A 17,626-nucleotide genomic window follows, 5' to 3' on the forward strand; every position below is an offset into this window, starting at 1 on the left:
TTCTTATATACTAGTGATTTGGTATTTAATATTTGTAGTGGTAGTTACGCCACACCCCCAACCCTGCTCATCCCCCCCTCCAACTTGGTCAAACAAGATTTTCAAAGGGATTAGTCAGACAAGTGATGAGTCAGACCAGTGACAAATGATTCAAACAGGATATTCAAATTTGGGGATTTTTCTGGTTTGCCACCAAATGATCAGAATGTCAAATGTTAAGAAGCAGAAACAACGATTAAGAAATAACGATGAAAACGATGACAATTACAGCGTATCAAATGTTAGGTGTATGTAGTTAAAAAATCTGGCAGCCAAGCAGCAGCCAATTTCGTCATATTTTGTTTTCTTTTGCTTAAAGGTTACAAGCGTCAATTAAAAACATCTTATTGATTTGTATGTAACTTCACAACCTATATGCTTCTGCTTTTCTCAATTGACATAGGAATGTGAAATTGTTAAATGTCAAATTAGTAATCGATCAGTTAAAATTTAATTTAAAAATGGCTGAGAGCTCAGAAGATAGTGAATTATTAGTCGTTAATGTATCAAATTCATCCACGTCCATGATCAGTGCTGCCTTTGGATTTACGGAGAGCATTAGATGGGATCCTACGATGAGTGTAGATTGGAGCAAAGAAACTCCATCACCACAATGCTTAATGAGAATTAAAAGGTATATCTATGCAAAAACTTCATTTAAAATATTCCTGATATAAATATAAGTATTGTTTGATAATTTTAATGTCAAGGTTATTGATTTTTCAGTACTTACGATATTGTTTGCTTTTGAATATTTGTCAACAATCTGGTAGACGAGATTACGTATTTTATCTAATTCCGTTTTTGTGTGAAATAACTTTCAAATTTTGGTTTATACAAATTTTGATGAATATTTCATAACTTTGACGTTAACGTCTGGATAGTGATTTTAAAAATGAATCCGTTTTATTATAAATTGAAAAAATAACGTCATCTAAAATAATTTATGTAAGGTTTTGGATTAAGTTTTAAAATTCGGTTATTATTGTAAAAAAATAATGTTTAAATTGTTGAATCATATATGGGGATTGAATTCTAATTATACTAATAAATATTTAAATGAGCATTTTCAAAGTATAGATTAACTTTATATTTTGATTATGAAGACATCTTTACTTATCCACAATTGGATAGGTCTGCGTCGATTTTTATGCGCATTAAGCAAAATAGCATGAACAATAAATTTGTTGCCCAAATTTCAAATTAAAATTTATGTGTTTACAAAAGAATGAAGGATTTACAATGGTATACTAATGCACACTTAAAATATTGAGTATGTTATTTATAAGAAGAAAAAAACTGAAATCTTATGTATCTTATAGCATTTTAAATACTAAATTGTTTCAAGGGATTCTAAGAAACTTTTTTTTTTAAACAAAAATTTATAACTTTTTAAAATAAAATATTCAGGTATTGTAGCTTTTTCTCTAATATATCTATAAAAATTAATTGATGAATTTTTATCTTGTGGAAGACACATGATGCTTGTTATAATAAAAAGAATAAATGGAAATTAAGTCACTGTCTAAGTTTTATTTAATTTTTAGTTCATGTTTTGAATTTTTTTCTGTTATCAGTGTGAACAAATTTGTATAGTATTATGATTTTATTCAATTTTTTAATCTTTTAATAATAAATCTTTTATATTTCAAAACAGTTCTAACAAAAAATATTTATAATTCTTATAGGTTGGCATGATTTTATCACTTGATTTAAATCATGATTTGAATCACTTGAATTTTTTTATAAAAAGTCATTGACTTAAATCGACTGTAATTTAAAAAAAAAAAATATATTAATAAAGAGAAGCTGAATTTTTTTTTTTACAAAAAATATTAATTTAATTTAAAAAATAATTTTATATAATTAAATTAATAAATGCATTATTAAGGGTGTGATTTTTAAAAAAAATCTGATTTCAGCGATAATAATGGCGTTTTTCTTGCTAATGAAAGGGTAATATAATGCATGTAAATTAATATAGTCATATGCATAGATTTCTTTCATTATTTAAGAAAAAGCATTGATTTTAAATGAGGAATATTTAAAAAAAAGTCAATTTTTAAATATACTAATTGTTTAAATAATTATTAATTTATGTATAAACTATTTTTATACTTTATGAATAATTGGAATAATGATAAACATTATTTTGGGTAGAATTTTTTAAAAAGTCTTTTTACATTAAATTAATAAAGGTTATTTCCTGAAGAAAAAAAAAGAAAATGATGTGCAGGTAAATTGTTAATACAGTGTTGCTATAGCACATGAATTTCGAATTTGTACTATCATTTTTGATAAGACCAGTCGGGAATGAATCTAGCACTTCCCATTTTGTAATATTTATAGTCATTATTCAAGCATTTTTATGTATTTTCATTTTTTTTTCTTTATCAGGGCCCATACGAAAAACTTCAAATTATTAGCCAGTAATTTTGCCAAATATCATAAGTATTAGCTAATTTTTGAAATTTTTAGCAGAAGGTAAAACTTTTATTAACAATTTTTCGTGGTTGATTTTTTCCTGTAAAAAACTTCAAAATCAAAATACAAATTTACTATGAATTGAATTATTTTTTAAAATGCAAATTCAAACCAATAGTCAATTTGCAGTAATGGAGCAATGAATGGGAAAAAGTAGGAACATGTTGTGGTTAATTTTTAAATATTTCTTAGACTAGAGCTGTGATATAATCATCCCTCAACCATCACTGCTGGTAGAAACCTCCTCTTTTGGGGGCCTGTTACGGAGATGAGTCTTATTTTTCCAAAATTCTATATTCAAGAGGCAGTGAGTTTACTGCTTGCATATAACATTTCGCAATTCATATGCGCATGATTTAAAAATCGCCCATAGTGAATTGATCGTATTAACAAAAATTTTAAAAAATTACTCTTTGTAATTTGTTATCTATTTTGAAGAAAATAAAGTTTGGTAAATCTTATTTTGTAATCTGTAAAATATTGCAATGCAAAAGATTTTCCTTTGTTCAAAATACTTTACTGGTATTTTAAGATAAAAAGATATTCTACATGGATGCATTTTAAAATTTTATCTAATTATGTAATAAAAATAATAATTTCTATATATTTCTATCAAAATTATAATAATTTCAATAAACTAAAAATAGATTTAACAAATTAAAAAGAATAGTCTTTGTCTTTTAATAACCTTGCAATTACGCAATAAATTCTATTAATTATCATAATGCTTGTGTAATGTCATATTTTTCAATTAATTCTTATATGCCTTGCAGGGTTTAAGCTGAGTCTAAAAATTCATTAGCAAAAAAGCTAAAATCTGAAAAAAAGTTTTAGCAAAATGCTAAAATGCCATTAGGCTTATAAAATTACTTTATATCAAATAAGTACTGTAAGTTATCTGACAAAGAATAGCTTAATGTACAAGACTATCAAAAACAATACCTATAACAAAAAAAAACACATTTATTATTTATCAAAACATTTTGGTTTATAATTAACAATCTTCCTTTCTTTCATGTTTGCCCATTTTACAAATGCTTCTTGAAAGTTAAATGCACTTTCAGGGCCCTCAATATTAATCATTAACAAATTGTTTACATGGTTGATTAACAACCTGTTTCGAATATTAGTTTTAATCAAATTAAGGCAGCTAAAGCCCCTTTCACAGTCAACAGTGTGCATTGGTATTGTTGCACAATACTCTATAACAGAAGTTATTAATGGGTACTGTTCAGACACATCATTGGTATATAAAAATAAAAGTAATTCATTAAATGACATGTTTTTACATCGTTGCATTAAGATGTGTTTAAATAATCCCCATTCACAAAGTAATTCAGTTTCTGTAAACTGAAAATCTTTTCTGGGAGATTCCGAAAACAAATTGAAAATGCAACGGATTTCCTTTACACCATAATGCTGTAATTCTTCCGAACTATGGGGCATCCTGCTAGGTATAAATATATTGAACATTTCGATTTTATCCAAATCTCCCAATCTATCAGTAATATTTTCAATGATACAGTTTAAAAAATTGTGCATCAAATTACGGAATCTTTCCCTCTGTTTCAGTCCATCTAAAATTATATGGCCCTGAAACTCAAATTTTTCACTTTCCTTCTTAGGCACATCATCTAAAAAACTCATATAATGAGTGCCGGTGCCATTTTTTATTTCTTCTAAACTTGAAATACAAGCCTTCACACTTGATTGAACATATTCAAAATTTAAATTAGATTTTTGAAATATGAGGCTTAATTTATTAATGTTGAACATGATATCATTCATGATGGCAGTGGTTGCTAAAAACAAAAAAGTAGTTATATTTTTTAACAACCCTTGAGCAACAGGACGTTTGTCATCCATTAAAACACTAACAAGAGCTTGCCAGTTGCAATCCAGAGCTGTAACTGAATTCCCCAAATCCTTTAGCAAAAATGCGAAAATGCTTTGTTGAATTTTAGCATTTTTGAGGTGTACTACCGTTTTTGAGGTGTACTACCGAGCTACCGTAGCGGAAACCCTGATGCCTTGTAAAATTTTTCATGAAAAGTTTTACAGATGCCATTCTTAGTTGGCAATTATGTCAATTGGATGTTTTTTGATAGTCTTTGAACTGATTTCAACTAGCAATGTAACTATCAAATTATTTGCATTGGTTGCTGTGGTCTACACATATTAGAAAATACTACAATTATTTAACTATGTAAAATTGATAAACATATTTATATTCTTTTTTCTTTGTCAACTAAGCATTGTGCTCTAAAAATATACAATTTCTGTTTAAATCTCGTTGACACATATTTTAGCATACTTAGTATATTACTGAGTGGGTCCTTGAAAGTCATTGAATAGTTCTTGAATTTCGTTTTAAAAATTGAGGGAAACCCTGTGTGAAGAACTGGGGTTCGATCCTCAGTGGCGGCTTGAAACCCATCCAACATTGATGGGTACCAGCTTATCTGAGAGGTAAAAGTGGCCTACACACAATGCTAACCACATTGCCACAATCACGCCATTGGTCACAAAATTTTGTAGCCTTAATCACCATGACTCCCCTAGCTCACTCTGGGTGTTAAGGTAATGCTTGAATTATTTTAATTAAAAATGTATATGTATGTGTATCAGGGGTCTGTCTAGGTCAGTGTTTCCCAGCGTGGGGCCATCGCCCCACCGGGGGGAGGGGGGCAATTTGATTGTACAGGGGGGGGATTCAAAAATGGACTTGACATGAGTTTAAACCTTTTGCTCTGGGTCATTTAAATGCAATGCGAGATTTCGGTGACAAAATCGAAAGAAAAAAGCAAATTCTTAAATAATTGCGGTCAATAAATATTATGTGACTTAGGGATTTTTTAAGCCGCAAACCTGAAATGAAGTATCTGTTTACAGTCGATGGTAAAGCATTTGTGAGTTATTTAGCCAATATCTTTGAAAAACTGAATATATTAAATAAGAAACTTCAAGGATCAAATAAAACTCTTGTTGATGCAAAAGCGAAGATATTTGGTTTCATTACCCTTATTGAGTTATGTCAGAAATATATTAACAACAAAAACTTTGAACAGTTTCGTTGGCTCCAAAAATGCGAAGTAAATGATACCGCTTTACTTGTTATTGTCTATCATCTGAAAATGCTATCGGCTGATTTAAAAGAAAGATATTCTGATTTAAAACAAATTTATTTTCCAACATGGATGTTGCAGTCCATGTTAGTGGATTTGTCTGATATATCAAATATATCAAGAAAAACTTGCAGAAATGCAAAATGATGAGTCAGTTAAAACTTTATTTAATAAGAAAGGAGTGATGGCATGGCTTCGTGAGGAAACAGAAAACAAATATCCAAATTCAATCAAATGTGCAAGAAAACTATTTTTACCAATTCCATCTTCATATTTAGCTGAATGTGGATTTAGTGCTGTAAATAATTTTATTGGTCAAAAAAAGAAATTGTCTGGATATAACACAACGGGGAGACTAGAGACTGAAGCTAACCAAATTGGAACCTAAGATAAAATCTACGTGCAGCAAGCATCAAGGGCAAGAATCTCACTAAATTAAAATATTAAATTATTATAGAAAAATCTTTATAATTATTATAGAAAAATCTGTATAAGGAATCTTAAAATTATTTCGAATTTGAATTTTAGTTTTTCATTATATGTTCTTCAGTGTTTTCATCATAGAAAAAAAATGGGTGAGAATTTCTCACCCTTTCTCAAAAACAGGGTGAGATTTCAAAAAGTTAAGTGAGATTTCTAAAAACTAAAAAAACACAAAAACTCTTGAAAAAAAATCATTTCTTTAATTATAATACATTTTTAACGTCTTCTATTTTTTAAAGCATTGAGTATTTTTGGTGCATCATCATAGAAGATTTTGCCTTTACAAGGTATTTGTCCATCTTACATTAGCACATAAAAAATTTGAACGTCTTACATGAAGAAACCTTACCTACAGTAAACACGTGGTTACAAAGAAATGTGTTCTGAAAGGGGTTCCATGGTTGTGTTCTGTTGTTCGAAAAGGTTCTGAACAATGCTGGTAAATAGGGAAGCTAGATAACGGGGCAAATGTCGAAAATAATGAAAGATCCAGGAAGAAAAGTGAAATGGATTTTATTTTAAATGGTGTAATTCAAAGCTTTTTCCAAAATGCGAGAAATTCGCGAATTTTGAAATTGATTTATAGAATGCGCGAATTTCTTGCGGTAATCATTTTTTAATGCGAGAAAAGAAAAAAATATGTGAGATTCTCGCTCTGTAGTAAAAACACTGTTCTTTGTTCTAAAAATTTACTTACTTTGTTTCGCTAGCAATTTCCTAAGTTTCTTAAGTGAACAATTCGATTTTTTAATATTAAAAATTATGTATATGTTACATAGGGGGGCATAAGAATTTTAGAAAGGCTTAGGTGGGGGATGGTACTAAAAAGGTTGGGAAACACTGATCTAGGTTTTTCTGAGAGGTACCTATTTTGTGAAAATTTAGACATAATTTGTGAAAAATTTAAAATTATATTAAACGATCAACACAAAAATATGGTAAAAGTATGGATTTATCGTTTCTTAAGGGATACAAAAATAAAATTTTAAGAAAAAGTATTTTGTAAAACTGTTGTTTTTCCTAAAGTTGAATTTGGGAAGGTTACGCTAAACGGTAATAAATGCGACCTGGACAGACCCCTGTGTATATATATAATTTATGAAAAAGTAGAAGAATCAGCTATTTACTTTAATTTAGTTGTTGTCTATTTATTTATGCTGATGTTTTTTTTTTTTTTTTTTTTTTTTTTTTTTTTNTTAAATTTTTTTTTTGTTGCCTAATTTGAGTGTAAGCTAGAATAAAATTCTTCTTTCAATTTTGATAAAATTTAAATATTCAAAACCTTTAAAAAGCATATCTCTAAGAACACTTCCAAAGCACAAAACATTAAATAATGTTATTTCTTAGTAACAATGAATGACAAAAAAGCATTGAATTTGAAATGTATTACAAATTGGCATTATTTATATTTTCTTGGTGATTACTGTTAAATCACCTAACATTTTGTTTGTTAAAAATGATGAATGTTTTGTTTGATGATTGACCCAATTATTTCACTTTAATTTTACAGAGACATAATGACCATTTATAATGAGCCTCCACCTGGTATGTTTATTGTTCCTGATGAAAGTGACATGACTTTAGTAAGAGATTTACCTTTCTTTCATATATTACTGTGAATGACAGAAATGGGTGGTTGTTGACTTCCACAAGTGAATGTTGACAATCACATGGTAGCTTTGGTAAATGTCCGAAATATATACTATGTCTAGTTAACCACTGCCCGGTATGCCCTACACTGATGTTTTTGTTAAAGTCTAGTGCCACTGCTCGGTATGCATTTAATCGGTACTGTGAATACTAATGATTCTCCTAATCTATCCTCAGCAGATTAAAATATCGAATAAATATAATAATATCAAATCGGATATAACAAATATTTCAGGCATTCACCAAAACGACTGTGTGATTCTTGACGTTCTTTGGTGAAAGTCGACACGCTCTTGATTTCGGTCATTCAATCTATTTTTAATTTGTTTGCTTCTTATTTTTGTTTTATGTTGATTTTTATCTGAATGACAATTTAATACTGATTCTAGTAACTCATTCATTTATGTAGTATAAGGGTTTATAACACAACTAACACTTAAAAAAAGAAATTAAATCCAGTTTTACTGCACACAAAAAAGAGTGATCATCTCAATAACTATTGATCTAATGATCTGATTTTCACATATTCGAACGTTATTTTAAATTTTTTTTTTCCAGGGCTTTCACTTAAATATGCTAATTTATAAAAGCAAATCTTAAATTGTGAAATAAGACACAAAAATAGTTTTTCTCTGAATAAAAATAAATTGTTTTATGTTAATTAAGAGAAAGTCTAATTTTCTCTTTGTATCTGATATAATTCTAACTTAAAATATAGTCTGTACAAATTAATTAGCATATTTAAAGTTTGACCTTTGAAGCATTGGGAAACTCCAATCATTAGATCAGAAGCTATTTAGTTTTCTCTTAAGTATTTTTTGCCTGTCGTTTAAATGCTTTTGTGTGTTCCAGATCCATGCCTTACTCACTGGTTCATTTGATACCCCTTATGAAGGCGGTTTCTTCTACTTGTTGATGCGCTGCCCACCTGATTACCCTATAAGGCCACCTCGAGTGAAGATTATGACTACTGGCGAAGGAAAAGTTCGTTTCAATCCAAATCTATATAAGAATGGGAAAGTGTGTCTAAGTATTTTGGGGTTAGTTTTTATTTAATACTTTTTCATAAATTATTTATGATAATAGTTTATTTCTAAAGTTATTTTTTAAGAGTTATTTAAAAAAAAAAAAAAAAACTGTATCTGCCAATGAATTTTTCTAAATTTGTTGCAAAATTTTTTCCCCTCTCTTTTATTAGACCTTTATGAGGATAATTACACATTTTTTGCTTTTACTCCTAGAATTTATTAAAAAAATAAAATCATATAGTTCAAATTTGCATGTGCATTTGACCTTTTCAATAATAGATTAAAAATGTTTCTGATACAGTCTTTATAAAGAAAGCAAATGGGAATGTTTTTCTATACTTCATTCACTATTTATGCGTTAGCATCTTCAAGTTTATCCTCTCAAAGACTTTTTTGTAGAAAACTCTATTCAGTGGTGCAGATGTTTTTTTACACTTAAGAGTCACTCCTTGTTAATGATTTACTGTGGTTGTAGCATTTTTCAAGAGTTTGATGTAGATGATTCTGTTTGTTTATTTTCAATCAAGTAATTGATTGAAAAGTATTGTTTCAGTAAATATTTAATCAAGCAATAAAGTATGAATTTTGAAGAATTTAGATGCCTCAATCCCATCCATCTGCAGCTCAACGAGTAATCACTTATCTTTGAAGTTGTTGATCGCTGTTTGTAACAAAATTGTGAACCTACTATGTGCGGTTGTAGGAATCCTTTTTTAATATTTTGAATTATATGCTATGTCTCAAAAATTGCATTGAATAGAGCAATCTCAAAATGTCTGCCTTATTAAAAAAAAAACTGCTGAATATTTATGTTAATAAGTAATGTGGTTACAATAATGGAATAGATTTTTTTTTATATATCTCTTTTATTAAAAAAGAATGTATGTAATTCAAATTTTTAGGTATTTCTAATTTTTTTTTCTCAATGTCCTTTCAACTTCAATTTATCAAAGTTTAACTGACAACAGATGCATCAATGATAACATTTTATTACAATTTAAGTATTTTGTATGTTGAGTAATAAAATTCTACCTATTGTGCTTATTGTAAAAAATGTATTTAGATTGGATTTTTGGAAAAGAATAATTTTTATGAGCTGGTTTTAAATTTAAATCGTGTGTAATTTCATATAATGATTGGCATGTTTTTCAAAATGTCACTACATCATATTCCAAGTCCCCCCCCCCTTTTTAATGTTTATTTTACTTTGTTCTATTTAGAGTTTTTAGAAAAGTAACCTCTTAGGTAGTTATAACACTTTTCTTTGCTATGTTTTCCAGTTATTAAAAAGTAACGTGGAATGGAATGTTTCCTAATTATCCAAAAATTAATGTAGAATCTTGCCTATTCTTTTTAAATAATTCCACTACAGCAAAAAATACAGTAGAAATATTTCAGCCTGTAAAGTTAGATGTTCTTTGTATTTAATTTAGAAATCTTTAAATGTAAATATTTTACTAATTTTTTTTATTTTTGCATAATTCTTCTTCCCCTTTAGGACATGGTCTGGTCCTTCTTGGAGTCCTGCACAAAGTTTGTCCACTGTTCTGCTCTCTATTCAGTCTCTCATGAATGAAAAGCCATATTTCAATGAACCAGGTTTCGAAAAAGTACGTTTCTCATCTATTCATTCTTCCTTTGCCTGTTTTCAATTTTTTTGTTTCAATGTTTGTTTGAACATAATAATTATAATAATAAAAAGAAAACAATAATATTAAAATGAAAGTAATTACAATGTTTCATTTTTTTACTTTTGACATAAAGTTTTTGTGAAAAAATAAATCATTGTTTTATAAACAGTTGTGCTCTTTTAAAGTAAACTCCTCACATGCATGCATTAAAGAAATACTTAAGTCTATGCAAGTCTTATTTCAAGTACGTTGAGATTACTTGATACAGTATTCAATCCGGTTCTGTTGCGGTTTGCATTATGATGTTTGTGTTGAAAATATCTTTTTATTTCAGATCGGTAAAAAATCTCTCAAAAGTTAAATAAATTCCAAAATAAACAAGTAAAATGCGTGATTTAATTTATGATAAAAAGTATTAAGAACAATGCTAACATTTCACCAATATCTCTTAATCAAATATTAGAATAATAATTTGAACAGAAATCGTAATTCTGTAAAAAGTCGAAATAATCCTTTGAAACCAAAACTAATAGCTAGTCATTTACTTAAAATTAAACTAATAGGTTATTTGCTCGAAAAGAAGCGTTAAGTATAGCAGAAACAAAATCAATTAACAGTCAGTTAATATCAGTTCATCAATGAGCCAAAAAATTAAAATATTGAAGTTTTCAAATATTAAAAAATTAATTTTAATATCAAAAATATTATTTGTCATAGCTTGTTAAAAAGTCACTTTTATTCTGGACAAGCCTATATGATTTGCCTACTTCCATATGAATGATTATTTACAAGTATGCAACACACAAAAATGAATGTCGCATGAAAAAATATAGTTCCTGGTGCATATTAACAATGCGTGCCCCCTTTGTCACCCAGTTGTTTCTCCACCACTTTGTTTGTACATAAACTCGTGATGGACCAAGTTTATTTCCTCCCAAAGTCGACAGAAACCCACCACTTCTGTTGTGATGGAAACATGAAAAGAACTGTTGAGATATGTGTTGGGTGAACACAATGGGCATTGTTAATAAGTATCAGAAACTCAATGATTGTATGTCGCCCGTCTTTGTGCGCTGTACCCCCGTAAATAAACGGTCATTTGGAACTAGGCGAGTTCTACAGGCTGTATTTATAAAACTCAATGTGGGATGACTTTGTGAAATGATATTTGCAGGAGAGAAATCCAGGTGACAGTGCTAGATACAACCAAATCATTAAACATGAAACCTTAAGAGTCGCAGTCTGTGATATGTTGGATGGCAATACGGGCGACTCCAGAAATTGTCCTCAAGCTTTGAGGTGATAAATTCTTTTTTTTTAAAACTTACTTAGACTAGTAATGTTTAATTACAATTAGTATTATTGTTTAACGTTGTCTGTCATCACCATAGAGAAATGAAAAAAAACTGCAATTGATATAATTTCAGTTAAAGCTTTAATTTTTATACATTAGGTGAATAACTTTGGGGTAAAAAAAATAAGAACTCATTAAATTAGTATTGATCAACACAACACAATCTTACGCAAAACTTAAAAGCAGAACTTAGACACATTCAGACACTTAGATTGATTCAAGAAGAAGATCACAATACCCACACATGTGACCTAGGACGTCGGTGCCAGCTGAACGTTTATAAGCAAAATGGAGTGTTAAAGTTGAGCTAAGTTTCTCCACATTTGTTGGAATGTTAATTAATTAAATACAGCTCTTTATCACACATCAAATTTATTGAAATGTAATTCTTTTTCGTCTATGTCTTTTGCTTAACTTAGAATTATTATCTGTTTATATATTTTTTTTGTAACCATGATATATTTTTGTTTTGTGTACCTAGCAGCTTCGATGAATAATCAGTTTGTTCATGTTCTACATAGCTTCATGTCTGTCTTTGCTTTAAGAAATATAAATAATTGAAATCTTTGAGCAAGAATGTAGAATGTGTCACTTAAGAGAATTGATTCTTGACGGGTTTGACTTGCTCGAAATAGAATGGAAAGAACAGTTGCTAACATAAACAAATGCCACCTTTCAACAACCCATCAGGATTGAGATGCCCACACTACGTAATTTTATTTTGTTTTATAACCGCCGTTAAACAGTCTACCCAATTTTATGGGTTTAGGACTACTAATGTTCAACTCCATAGCCTTGTAATTTTGAACCCAATCCAGAAGACAATCCTGGGTGAAATTTGCCTTCGTGGAGGACTTTTTGATGGAGCTAACTTGCATTTACGTTACATGGAGAAGACCACAAGAACCTCCAACGGTTAGCCTGGCGGCAAGGGGACTCTAACCCATGATCTGTCTACCACCGAGGATATTTCACGTCAGTACTGTGGTCGGTGCAAGCCGGATGCGGAATTCTTATCGACTGGGTTTCGAACCCGGTTCGCCGCATTGGAAGGCGAACGCTTTATCACCTGAGCCATCGCAACTCACACTATGTCATTTGCAAGTATCCCAATAATTACTTCAAAATGGACGAATTCAAACATTTTAATGATTTTTTTAGTGTTGAATTCTAAAATTGTTCCTCGCATCTGCTATCCAAAACTCTTAGCAAAAGCAGTTCCTGACTTATAAGAGAGACACGCACGATACAAAACTGTATTATTTTTTACTTTAGATAAAGTGAGTATATTTTACAGAAAAGAATTTTACTCTTTATAAACATTTGAAGATTTCATAGTACTTTTTAATCCTGAATAAGTGAATATCAAAACAATTTCTTAATATCGGTTGTGTAATTCAAGATAACAGTCACATTGTTACACTTGATTGCATACAATTTTTAAATGAAAGTTTTTTTTAAATTTATTAATTATTATTATTTTTAAATACTCGAGAAAAAGGTACTCCCTGTTCTCATTTCAGATAAATAATTTTGAAGAAATTTATGAAAAATAATTGTTAAAGGGGAATATTTGAAAAGTTATAACTGAAGCATGAAGTTCGATAACATAAAGCAAATATCTTATGACATTGGCTTTTTTAAAGGAAAAAAATTTACTTGTGTCATTATTATTTTTTTTTAACAAAAAACTTTATTACATCTTATTGCTCAAATAGCAGTACTAATTTTTTATTTATTTATAGAGATGTAATGGAGAAGTCTTTTCCTGAATTTTATGACTACTATGAGTCTTGTGCCAAGGCAAACTTGCATTTAACCAAACAACACATGCTAGTAAGTGCAACATTTTTGTTCTGTTCTCCATATGGCGGTGGGTCAAAAAATGGATATCTTACTGAGAGACTAATAATTAGAAAAAAAATTAGTTTTACTTTGACATCCAGAATTTGGTTTTTACGTGTTTAGTTCACGCACGACCTTCAAGGTTTGAGGAAAATATATAGAAAAATATTAAATTTCAATATTTTTTTTTATAGATATACAAATATTATTCATTTTTATTCTAAGACCATGAAGGTGCTTCATTTTAGTATTTCCAAGCATCTTTAAAAAAAACTGTACATTATTGTACAATTTTGAGATAGCTTTTTTTGACCCACCCTAATATAAGCTACACGTTTCAGACACTGGTGCGAAACATATGCCTCTCATATTTTTAATTCCCTGTGATTCTACTATTAGTAAACCAATTATGCATCTTTAGATGCTCCCGTAACTAGACAATTATTTATGCTTCAAAACAATATTTTTTGCCCTTTCAAACCAGGCACAATTTCAAACCAGGCACCAGTATTTAAAAAAACCAGACAAACTACTTCTGTTTTAAATATCAAGGAAAAAATGCGATTCACCACCATTTTTAAAGCATGTAAATTTTTTTGCCTTATTCATAACTAAACATATTGTTAAGCTGATTCACTGCTAAAATATCAATCATTCTCCTTCCTTTATCTCTGCTGTAACGAATATTTGAAGAAACAGTTTTTTTGTATAGAAACACATTTATCAGGGCTCCCATGGGTCAGGGAGTAGTCAGAGAATTTTATTTTGACTCTAAAAAGCAGGGAATAGTCAGGGAAAATTGCAATTTTTTTACAAAAAGCTAGAAAATTCCAGTATCATACCTGGAAAATAACCAGTCTCAGAATCACCAGTAACACCAATCAGTTATTGAGATTAGAATTAAATGATTCCAGCATCTTTTACAAATATTTGCTGCGAAAATGTGACATTTTAGCGATACTTTCATCCTTTTCTGATGTTATCTATTTATTTTTAAATTTATTATTTATCTAAATTTGACGTAATAAAAAATCAAAGTTTTCTGATTTTTTTATTAATCAGAAAACTTTGATTTTTGATTTTGAAAACTTTGATGAAAAAATTCTTAGTATATATAAAATAGGGTCTGAATTTTCATTGAAATTTTCTTGATATCCCTGGAAAAGTCAAGGAATTTTTTTCTGAAATTGAGTGGGTATCCCTGTTTATGGACACAACATCCAATAAAGCAAAAATAAATTGAGATACCCTTAAGGAGTTAGTATAAACTTTGCAAGAATAAATGTAAGGGGTTAGTATAAATCTTAAATGTAAAAAAAAACTATTCTCAACAAAAAATGTACTCTCCAACTCATCAACAAATTCCAAAAATTTTCTTTTTCTTTTTTGATCTTGTTATTTGTTTTTTATTCATGCTTGTGTTAGCCAGATATTCTTAAGCCTTTATCCTGCAAAGAAAGGCGATGAAAAGATACTGCTCTTGCGAAATATTTTTAACAAGCGGCATTTTTTGATCTTCTAAGTTATATTTATGAAGTTATACTAAGTTATACTTCTTCTAAGTTATAGTTATATATATGAGTTCGTATTTATATAAATCAAACGTTTATTCAGACATTTGAAAGATGATCGATTGTGAATTCAACAATTCCCTTTCAAGTATGCATTGCTTCTTTTTTTTCTGTTCATTACAAGAGGTTAACCTTGTAATGAATGTTAAGGAGGTATTACCACGATTCTTATCAAGTGAAACCCATTGAGGCTGATAAACTTAAAGTGCCTTTTTGGTTTCCAATTTAAATGCAGGGTGCGTAGCGTTTTTAAAAAGTCCTTAATTCCTATTTTTGTTTTTTAAAAGCCCTTAAAGGTGCATTTTTTATTGGGTGTATTTAAAAAGTTCTTAATTTCCCCTTTTCCAAAATGAGATATTTTTCTTCACCATGTCGATTTTCGCTGCATATTATGCAAAAGCGTGATTTTCTCAGTGTTCTATTCTATGTTTTCACANCTTTGCACCACCTCACTCTGGCTCGTTTTTGCTTGCGTGTAAGTAGCGGCTTTTTCTTGGGCACACGTGATTGAAAATCAAGTTCATGGAGTCGTCGTAGTGTGGTAGATGTTGAGGCATCCACTCCTTGTTCTCTCCACTTTCTACTTATGAATCTCAAGCTCTTGAAGCGATTTTTAGTGACGACACGTTTCAGCATTCTGTCTTGTCTCAGTGTGGTTATTCGTTTACGACCACTATTTGAGCGATTATTTTTAAAACTTTGATTTGTAGAATAATCTTTTAAAATTTTACTTACAGTTCCTTGAGAGCAATTCACTTTTTTGGCAATCATTTGTTGACTAATTCCCTCATTGCGTAGAGTCACAATCGCTGTCTTGGTAGTGTCCGGTATGTCTTTCGTTCGACCCATTTTAACTCCCAACTAACTAAATCTGATTTTCAAACGAGCCTTTATACGCGTACTAGCTCTACAGTGGCGCAACTTATGCAAATTTTATGATTAACGTTGACCAATCACACAATTTTACAGATATTCTAATATTTTGAATCGCCTCTGGAAATATTTTAATATTTTGAAAAATTCCAATATTTTTTTATAAAATCTCTAATACTTCTTTAGGCGCGTGTGAACAAAAATATCATACGTCAACTAATTGTGGACGGTTAATAATTTTTCCGTTCGCCACCGTTGTTTATTTTTAAAGATATCACGCATTTTATAAGGTAATACAATGCCTTTTTTGGTTATTCTAATATTTTGAATTGGAGTTGTATAATTCGGAAATCTGAAACACATGGCACTCTTAAGGAAATATACTGTCCATTCTGGAAATTCTTTTAATGTTAACAGTATAACCATCACCTTCTAATTCATCTAAATTTGTTTTATATAAATAATCATATTTTATTCAGTGATGTTATTTAGTTTTGTTATTTCCAAGTTCAATTGAATCAGGCATTTTTTTCTACAGCTGTTAATTCTACAGCCAATTAATAATTTTTGATGACAAAAATTATTAAAACTCTTTCTGAATTAATATGCAAATTCTTGGTATACATATATATAAATTTTTAAAATGCGCTGTCATAAATTGTGTGAATGGCTCCAGTTTTATTTTGGAAATCTCAGGCAATTTGGGTTATTCTGAAAAGTGGCAACTATGCCTGTACTTTTTTTAAAATTTAGGCTATCTTATAAAAATTTAGTACCTTAACTATAACATTTGATAGTTAAGCAAATCAAGCCTTGCGCTCTGAAATGTTTTTGTTTTATATTATTTATTAGCAAAAATTTCAACTGTGCTTCAGTTTTTGTAATAAACTTTTAATGCTGATGAAAAATTTATATGTGATTTTTGTGTCAAAATCTAAGGTAATCTTACCCTATTTAAAACCATTATAATATTACTTGATATTTGAAAAAAAAAACTAAATTGCCTTCTAATCTTTAGGATCCGTTTGGTGAGAAGCGTGGAAGTTTCGATTATTGCAGCATTTTACAGAGGCTTCAAAACATTAAGGCCAAACTGGAAGCAAAGAAACCGTTTCCCTCGGAAGCCGAATCTCAATCCGATAGTTCCGATTCCTCTTGAACTCTGGTCGTGCACAAACAGATGTTTAGTTTTATTTTGTGTCATACATATATATATATGCAGTATAAATTGTACAGTAAATAATAATTATTATGTATAAATAAACCTGGTTTTTTATAAACATTTGTGTGCTCATTCGAACAAGAGTTTTTAAAACTATTATTGATTTAAGTCAAAAAGTACCTTTATGTAGTAGTAATAAGTAAATATATCTACATCAATATTTTTTATATGTTCTGCATATTTAACAGGATTATTACTGATAATCCTGTTAATGTCTTCATATATATTTTATTGATATTAAAATTAAGAGAGGAGAGAAAAAAACTGAATTTAAAATTTGTTACCATTAGCTGTATGTAAAACAATTTGAAGTTCTATTAT

General features: G+C 29.3%; 1 protein-coding gene across 1 annotated transcript; it reads left to right on the forward strand.

Moving 5' to 3' along the window:
• Positions 1-350: 350 nt before the first annotated feature.
• LOC107450758 (ubiquitin-conjugating enzyme E2 Z) lies at positions 351-17,363 on the forward strand. The gene is made up of 7 exons (XM_016066650.4): positions 351-673; positions 7,642-7,714; positions 8,634-8,821; positions 10,308-10,419; positions 11,615-11,739; positions 13,540-13,630; positions 17,102-17,363. Exons 1-7 carry the CDS (start codon positions 501-503, stop codon positions 17,240-17,242), a joined length of 903 nt encoding a protein of 300 aa, XP_015922136.1. The 5' UTR covers positions 351-500; the 3' UTR covers positions 17,243-17,363.
• The last annotated feature ends 263 nt before the right edge of the window (positions 17,364-17,626 follow it).

The sequence above is a fragment of the Parasteatoda tepidariorum genome, chromosome 3 (assembly GCF_043381705.1).
Source record: "Parasteatoda tepidariorum isolate YZ-2023 chromosome 3, CAS_Ptep_4.0, whole genome shotgun sequence".
NCBI lineage: Eukaryota > Metazoa > Arthropoda > Arachnida > Araneae > Theridiidae > Parasteatoda > Parasteatoda tepidariorum.